This window comes from Schistocerca americana, chromosome 10, assembly GCF_021461395.2.
Source record: "Schistocerca americana isolate TAMUIC-IGC-003095 chromosome 10, iqSchAmer2.1, whole genome shotgun sequence".
NCBI lineage: Eukaryota > Metazoa > Arthropoda > Insecta > Orthoptera > Acrididae > Schistocerca > Schistocerca americana.
The window spans coordinates 171,947,077-171,956,661 of NC_060128.1; the positions used below are offsets into that span (position 1 = coordinate 171,947,077).

Here is a 9,585-nt window from a genome sequence, read left to right on the forward strand (position 1 = left end):
ACAACTGTAGAACAAAATAACACACCCCAACTATAAACAACAGTGGATCATTCAAGCATTTATACATCATCATATACACAGAAAAGTCATCAAGAGGGAAAATTTATTCGATTCTTGAACCCATCGTCGTCGCTTGGCACTCAACATGTCATAAATATGCAGCTTCCCCAGAAACTACCTTAGCCTGACAGGCAATAATACTCAGCATATTAGAAAACAAACTAAGAAACTGTGTGTCACAAAGTGCTCCTCTGTGAACATTAATGGAATTTTTCTGTCATAATATGGACTGGAAGCACAAATATTTATTTACACAACACACGATTGATTTCATGAGTTTACAAACCTACGACATCCGGGCCACACATAAACAAAATAAAGGGAAGTAAATAATGGCAGTTCCTTGCTAACCAGATTACTCGTAAAAATTACTCACCATTTATGTATTAAGTACGACGGTATTCGTCAGCAACTCTTCAAAATAAACTTCATTCCACTAACGCACATTTTACCACCATACGAGACGCAAACACAAAGATACTATTAAGACCGCCGCTTGTAAGTTCAGAGATGCCTTATAACTCATAGAGTGTAATGCTATAATGTACCGATATTGTTTTGTTACATGCCGGCAGAGATTTCAAATATATCATCAGTTGCTTATCGTTGTTCTCCTGAGTTTCTCAATGCGAGTAAAATTATTAAGAGCCACGAGCCACTGTGATGTTTACACTCAAGAAAAAAAAGAAATATCAGGTCTATGTAAAACTAAAGTCGCCTGAAACTTCCAATGTTTAGCGCACAACCTTAAAGCACAAGGATGACGACTGGAACTGATTACGAAAAAAGGACAGGGAGTTAATGAAAGAACAATATGCATTCACCAGTATGAAATGGTAGAACGAAAACATATTGGCTCAAATGTACATTGAATTAACACGAATCATCCTAGCATTGCCATATGGCAACGCAGCGCAAGTATCGCCGTTTCCGCGAATCGGCGCTACACGATTGTTGCGTCAGAGATAATAGCATTGAAGTTCATTGTTGGAAACTCGAGCAGGTGTCTGGTACAACCTTGGGTCGGTTGTTGCTTTACCATCAGCGAGAGAAGACTTGGAAAGTCAGCACGATGTCGGAGAAAGATGATCCCTCGTATATGGCAAGGTAAAAGCTTCTTTTGAGTTATTTACTTATTCAATGCAGTAATGATACCTACTGGAAATTCTTGTTGAAATATGTATCTTTATTTTAATATTGTCGTTTCCAAAAAAATGTATTTTAAAAGTAGTTTTATGGTACCGTATATTGCATTTTTGTTGCCATATGGCAACACTAGGTCATACAGCGCTTTTCCCTTTTGTTGACATTTTTTGTACACTATTACATATTTTACGGTGTTTTGAATAGTTTTATTTAGAACTGAAGCTTGGTTACGATAGCTGGATAACTTTCTCTCTGTTTTCACGATATTTTAGGCCCATTTCACTGAAAGAAGCCACTGATTGCTTAGAGGACAGTATGGATGAAGATGAAGCATTGTATTTACAACCCCCTGAAACCGAAGATGGAGCTGTTAGCGAAGAAGATGACGAGGAAGATGAAGAAGGTTGGTTATCAGATACTGTGTACCATGGACAGTTAAAAGGTAATTGTGGAATAGTTATGAAAAGTGGCAGCCATATTGAGACTACTGAACAAATGAAATCACAACAAAACGTGGAAGCAGAAACTGGAGTAGATGACAAAGTCTTGGCTAAAGTTTTAGAATGTTCTCAACAAACTGTGAGTACTAATAATGAAGATATTATGAACAAACACTGTTGCAAGCCTTCAGTGAAGTTAAAACGTTTTCAGTCAATGAGGTCTACATGTGCAAATCCATCATTCAAGAAGAACACAGATTTCAACTGGGTGAAAAACGAATCTGAACCAATTACTGCAGTATTTCCTCCAGCTAATTACCAGAATTGTTTTGGAATGCCACCCAATGAACAACTTGAGAAATTTTTCGATGACGCTCTATTACAACATATTTTTGATGAGTCAGGAAAGTATGCTATATTTCTTGGGAAGCCTAATCCAAACATTACCGTGGAAGAGTTGAAGTCTTTATTGGCACTTTACTTGTGACTGGACACAACTATTGCTCACGTGTATGATCATTTTGGAGCAATGATGGTGATATAAAGAATGAAATGGTCTCAGATGCTATGTGAAGAAACCGCTCTCAACAGATTCCCCAGATAACACAGTAAGCCGGTTTCAAACTTGTTTCCAGATGTAAAGTTCAAGTATATAAGCTTGATCAAAGCTGGAATATTCAGGCCTGTTAGTTGGATTCAAGCTTGAAACAAACATCAAACTTGGCAGAGTTCAAGCTATATCTCAAGCTTGACTTATCAAGTTTGGCTCCAGCTGTATCTACACACGTGGAATACAGCCTGGTATTTACAGCTTGTTTTAAGCTATATAATTATTAATCTGAATTTATTGAACCTAATTAATTAAATAAATATCATAATGGAAATGGTGTGAAAAAAATTATCAAGACATGTATGTTTAAAAATTTTTATTATGAAAGTGTTTAAAATTGTTTTATTTTAAAATTTAATTATTCTGAAGCCCCTCCAGCCCCAGCACACAGACCAGAGAAGGATCAAATATCCCTGACTTCTGCCGGTATAATGATCCTGTAACAGGTAAAAGAAAATGTTAGCCATACCTAAACATAAAAAATGTAAAAAGTTGAAACTGATCAACCTAAATATAATTTATACCCCAGATTTGCAAAATAACTTCAAACTCACTGATGCAGTAAGAATCATTAACTAGTATAAACGTCACTGAGTAAGCAGCTGCTTCTGGTGACTTCATTCCAAAGAGTTTTAAAGTAATTTGAAGCAACTTTTTGTTTGAAATTTTTAAAGTAAAGATGACATTTGGGTAATTTTGCGATGACTTCATGAAGCCACACATCACTATTTCTAACAGTTTCAGGGCCATTTAATCTGAATTATAAAGAAACAATTACTTGAAATCATATACACCTCATACTGTAAGCTTATAAGGAATCTACTGTTCAGCAAAATGTAGACTCTTATTCTACCCACAACTATTTTTTGATGAGTAAAACTGAATCAAAATGAAATAAAAGATGAAATCGAAATGAATTTAAGAAATTACCAGTTCTGTGGAACTGAAACGTAAAAGAACAAAAAAAGGCGAGATTTTAAAAAGGTAAAATAACATTAAGTTTTAATTTATTGGTGCCACGTACTAGAGAGCTAGTTTAAAATGACCTCTTTTTGCTGAACAACTTGTAATATGTATTGTTAGCTGGTAATCCATTTCACTTTCATCCAGGCTCAATTTTTCTACATAAAAGAATATGATATTTCTTTACGTTACGTAATAATATTTAACATTGGTAATATTAACGTACCACTAGAGAAAAATGCACCAACGTACCTGTAATACACTATATATCCTCTTCAGACCCGGTGTAGCAGTAAGGCAGGATACGCCACACACTTACCGAACTATTTTCCAGTATAAAACAAACTTCACAACAGTCAACTATCATTAACGCGCGTCACAAAAGTAAAATGGCCGTAAACCTAACAGAGTCAGTGCAAGGCTTATAAACGCTTGTGGCGCTTCCTTCGGACGTCTATAGAAGCTATGCTGCGCGCGCATCTGCTGTACAGGCTTCCAGGGAAATTACAGTTTATTTCAAGCTTGGGAAAATTATTTTAATACAAGCTAAATTTTTACAGCTTGATGTAAACTGTGTAACAGGTTGATTTTTCAATCTTGAATTTTCAACTGAACCAAAACTCAATATCCACCTTGAAATAAGCTGTTTAACAGGCTGATTTTTCAATCTTGAATTTTCAATTGAACCTAAACTCAATATCCACCTTGAAATAAGCTTGAGTGCTGCAGTTTCTTCACTTTGAGGAAACTCAGAAAAAAGGAAGTGAGGGGGATAAAAAGTGGAAATTACATCCCATTACAGGCCATCTGAAAGCAAATATGCTAAAACATTTCCATCCTGAGCAGAATCTTTCATATGATGAAAGTATGATAGCGTACTTCAGACATCATGGCTGTTAGCAGTTTATAAAGGGAAAACCACTGCGATTTGGATACAAGGTTTGGTCTTTATGCACACAAGCACTTTACCTAATAAATTTCGAAATGTATCAGGATAAAAATCCACGAACAGTTCAAGACTATGAAGAAAGATTTGGAAAATCGGCAGCTCCACTTGTGACTATGATTGATTTTGATAATTTATTTACTGGATTTCTATCCATGAGAACAGAATTCTGAAAAACTGCCATATTGAAAGCAAAGCAATTCTAAAGAAAAGGCCAAGAGGATATGTTACTTCTATCAAAATGGAGGATACTGGTATAATTATCACCAAATGGTTAAATAATGCTGTTGTAAACGTTGCATCGACATCATATGGAAAGAATCCCATTTCATTGGTGCAGCGGTATTCCAGAGAACACAAAAAGAAAATCAGTGTTAGCCAGTCAAGTGTTATCAAAGAATACAACAGATCGATGGGAGGCATGGACTGAATGGACCTGAATGTAAACCTTTATCGAATCGGGAACTGTGGTAAAAAATGGTGGAGTTGCATCTTTACATGGTTGGTTGATGTGCGCATGCATAATGCATGGCAGCTACATAGAATTGCCCATCCTACCATATCTCACTTAGAATTTCACCATCACATTGCCATTTACTACTGCAATCACAATGGAGAAAAATCCAAAGGCCCTGGACGCAATTGTGCATTACAAGATACACCTTATGATAATCAACGTTATAATGGACTTAACCATTGGCCAATTCCAATAGGGAAGAAAAGGTGATGTGCTGGTGAAAACTGCTCCACAATCAACCTAACTGCATGCTCAAAGTGTGAAACTGGATTATGCATAAAATATTTTCAAAATTACCATTTAAAAATTTAAAAAAGGTACTAAACACACGTAAAATATTATTGTATGTTCATATTTCATGCAAATAATGAAATTTCTCATGTCTGTATGCAATAAAACCTAGTATGGAATGAAAAATGCGTTGGAGTATTATTTTCTTCTGTATGATCCAGCGTTTCCGTATGGCAACGCATCGTTGGGAGAAAGTGAGAAATGTGAAAAGAAAAGTATTGATAGTTTTTAGTTATAGGTATCTCTCTAGTTATAGTTACGAACATTTTTCGTATTTTTTTAAAATTAATTCGGGACATAATGGCTCAATAAACAGGTAGGTCAGCACTTCAGATAAACTTCAGTCAAAATTATCATTTTGATTTCTATTCTTTGAGTTTACCTTTGCCAGTCTAGAAAGGAAAAAACAGATTCAAAGTCCTGCATTCTCAGTCTGGCACCAAAGTTCATTATAATTGAACTGTTAACACAGGACTGAGTCTCAGATGTATCCACACAACACATTTTTCTGTTCAAATTGATGCATGCACTTACACTTCCAACAACACAAGCACGCATACGTATTTTTTGGACACTTGGTTTCTTGAACAGAGAGAGTGCATTGCTTCCAAGGCTAGGGAATGTCCATAATGAACCTGCTCCTCCACGAAATGCAAATGAGGCAAAACCTAGTGTGAAAATCTGCTGGGGTGGGCATAGTGTACCTGCATGCCTGTCTTCACCTGGCGAGGCTGCTTTCACCCGTTTATATCTTTTACCCACTTGAACATTTACAACTCACTCAGTTCTGTGTTACCAACACTGTGCGTCGTTTATAAAATGGAAGTGAATAGAGATATATTCATATCAAAAGCGTTTTCGATAAGTATAATTTGGGACAAAAGACTGCAGTGCCGGCCGAAGTGGCCGTGCGGTTAAAGGCGCTGCAGTCTGGAACCGCAAGACCGCTACGGTCGCAGGTTTGAATCCTGCCTCGGGCATGGATGTTTGTGATGTCCTTAGGTTAGTTAGGCTTAAGTAGTTTTAAGTTCTAGGGGACTGATGACCTCAGCAGTTGAGTCCCATAGTGTTCAGAGCCATTTGAACCAAGACTGCAGTGCCATGCAAACCGCAAGCTTATGGACAAAGCTAGGTTGGAAATTGCTGCTGACATGGGAGTTCAGGACAGTAAGGAAAAATAAACTCCTCATCATTATTCGTTAATCTGATACAGCTCCATACGGCAATCGTACTTTGTTCTTCCTGACGTCTATCTGAAGTTGTTAGGAATTTCAAACACCTGCGTTTGTCTCACGTTGTGGAGCTTTACTGGGAAGCACAAGCGTATGGTAATCCAAAACATCTCAGACAACTGTTGATCGGCTAGCTGTCTTATTTATGTTTTGCTGTAGTACTACTTGACAACGCCATTATACAAAAGCATTTAAATAAGGAACTTCCTCTTTCATACTCAGCTAGTCACGGTAACAGTAAATTTCACTGGCCACATGGAATAAGTGTGCAAAATGCATATTCTTGAAGTTTGTGGTATGAACTGCTTCATTAAACGTATGCTCCACCATAGCAGATTTTCTTTGTTACCTTTCATACTTGGAAAAAAAAAAAAAAAAAAACCATCGCATTTGTTGAAATGTTCCACCCACTGCAATCGATTTCCTGACAGATCATTTAAATAAACTATGTTCATACACCACCTTGTATCTCGTAAATTGTTTAAATAAACGGTTTTCTATACACTGCAGTCAATTTCCCAGCAAAATCTTTAAATAAATGAATAAATTACATTCTGAACACTGCCTTGTATCCCATAAACTGTTTAAATAAACAATATTCAATACAGTATAACCGATCTCCCGCCAAATGGGCAATCAACTGAGTTCTTTGCCGCAAATTTCCAGGTGCTGGGGGAGGAGAGGGTTTGGGGGATTTCCCAGAGGGGAGGGGTTAATTAATTGATCGATTTAATTAGTCAATCAAATTGTTATCAAAAGTGTGCTTGTGTCAGTGAGGAAGTTCCCGAGGGCGAAGGCTGGAAGAAGAGGGGGAGGGATGACATGGATTGCCCCCTGACGTAGGCAACCCACACTGTTCATCGATGCCGCACTTGTTCTGCTACTACTACTACTACTACTACTACTGATCTCCCCATTCTGTCTGCATCTGGAACCAAAGAGAATAGCGATTGTTTAAGTTGCAGGGCAGCTGTACTACCATCTGGGAAAGGATTTTGCCGACCAACTGGCCCACTGAATTAGCCGTCAAGCTCCACTGTATGAAATGAACAAGAGCTGTGGTGGGGCGGATCTGAAATTTGGCGCTGTATATAAGTGTAGGGAGCATGGGTGGTCAGCCTCCACTCATTGGATGATATCACCTGATAGACTGCAAGCTCCCATCTGAAAGGGTGGAGTCAGGGCACAATCTCATGACATCCTGGGTCCAAGGCTGTCTTCAAATCACCAACCGTTCTGCCAGGGCAAATTACCTCTGAGGTCAGGGAGTCATAACAATGGGCATATTTTAAATCACAGATGTTCTTAGTGGGCATCATCAAACCAAGAAAATCAAGGAGTAATTTAATATGTAATGAAACGCCAGTTCATTAGGACAAGGAGAAGAGTGAAATAATAGCACACACTGCTGACAGTGTAAAAGATACTACAGAGGATAGAAAAGTGTAAACTTGTATCTTCTCAAACTCAAAATACATTGTGAAAAAAAGAGCTCGATATGACGATAACTTCATCAAGAAAAGAGGAAGCAATGTGACCTCCATTCTAAATGTAACCAGTAGATTATGTCAGTTGTGAGAAAAAAGGCTTCTTTATTAGAACAGGTCAGCCAAGAATGGAGGCTGGGTGACAGTGGGACAGTGAAGCTTTTCATCTAACATGGCCAAAATACCATAACAGATGAAGCTATGGTTTAGAAATAGGATTCAGCATGTAGTTGATGAATTCGTTTATGTATGTACTGAAGATATTCCTTTCACCTCTAACTCTAGTTCTGCTGACATGCAATCATATTGAAATGAACAGATCACTCAGACCACTCAATATTAAAATGTAAATGCATTACAGGTGTTGCATACCATCTCAGATGAGACTCCTTGGTGAAATTTTTATTTACACTAACAACATTTGTAAGAGTTAATATTTTCCCTCAATATATCCTGTGTATTGCTAGATTAATAAAATGACAATAAAAACTGTTTTAATTATTACAGGTCCTACATGTATTTATTGTTGTAGAAATTTTCAAAAGTGTTATTGGAAAGTTCTGTCCAAAATAAATGCATCTTCTCATTTCTTTGTACAAATAAAAGCATCAGAAATAACCATTCAAAGTGGCTTACCTTAGAGTGACCATGAGACGCTGTTCAGGAATAATTTTCAATTGATGAAAGTTACACCATCCTTTTGTAGCGATAATTCTATTTTACTCAAGGTGTAGTTGACTGTATCCATATCCATTACGAAATACTAATTAAATTTGTCAGCATGAAGTTTAAGTTCATGTAAAAATGTATAAGGGGCATTCAAAAAGAAACGTGCTGGAGGCATAATTACAGAAACCAGTAACTGCATGTTAGAAGTACAACTCTGGCTGTTGAGACACTTGTCCCACTGTGACACAAGGTGGTGAACGGCTGTCTCTGTGACAGCTGGACATCGTTGTCCGAGGTAAATCGTTTGCCCTCAGAGCCTTTTTAAGGGGACCAAACATGGTGTAATCACAGGGAGGGAGGGGTGGACTGTATGGAAGGTGGCTGGGAACCTCCCATTTGAATTTCTGCAGGAGTGCCATGACTGTGTTGGCCATATGAGGCTTTGCATTGTCGTGGAGCAGAATGACCCCACGGGTGAGATTGCCTCTTCATTTGATTTGATCACTTGGCGGAGGGTGGTCAAGGTTTGCAAGTAATGCTGCGCATTCACTGTTGTCCTGTGCTGCAGGAAATGAATCAGAAGGGGGCCATCTTGGTCAAAGAAGAACGTCAGCGTAACCTTTCCTGCACTCGTGTGGAGTTCCTCGGCTTTTTTTGGTGGTGGTGACCCTGGATGCTTCCACTGGAGACTTTGTTGCTTTTATTCTGGTTCAAAGTGATGACACCATGACTCATCTCCAGCCAGCACTCGTGCCAGGAAAGCATTCCCTTCCCGAACATAGCACTGCAGATGAGCAAGATAGTGGGCCATTCAACATGCTTCCTGGTGTGGTTGAAGACCGTGGGGCACCCATCGGGCACACACTTCGCGCATGTGCAGTCTTTCCTTCATGACTGTGTGAACACTTCCAACGCTCAGTCCGACGACGGTGGCTATGGCTTTCACTGTCACTCGGCAGTCCTGGGTAATGAGTGCATCCACCTGCTGGACGATGTCATCAGTAACGCAGTGTGGTCCTCCAGACTGTGCATCATTGGCTAATGACACCCATCCATCCATGAAGTGCTTGTGCCACGCCTTGACCCATGCAATGGACATGCAGTGTTCGCCGTACACTTGTGACATTCATCGATGAATGTCCGTTCCTCCTACTCCTTCCACTGTCGGAAAACGAACATCTCTTTGCTCTTCTTTTGACACCTCCTGTTTGCAATGCGACCGGC

The 9,585-nt window shown here is 38.7% G+C and overlaps 1 protein-coding gene across 1 annotated transcript in view; it reads right to left on the minus strand.

The window, feature by feature from the left end:
* The window catches only part of LOC124552233 (pre-mRNA-processing factor 40 homolog B), a 177,493-nt gene extending 176,933 nt beyond the window's left edge, over positions 1 to 560 (minus strand). The window contains exon 1 of the mRNA XM_047126510.1: positions 437 to 560. Within this exon, the coding sequence (XP_046982466.1) occupies positions 437 to 439 (3 nt within the window). The 5' untranslated portion in view covers positions 440 to 560. The remainder of the gene's footprint in view (positions 1 to 436) is intronic.
* Positions 561 to 9,585: the final 9,025 nt, after the last annotated feature.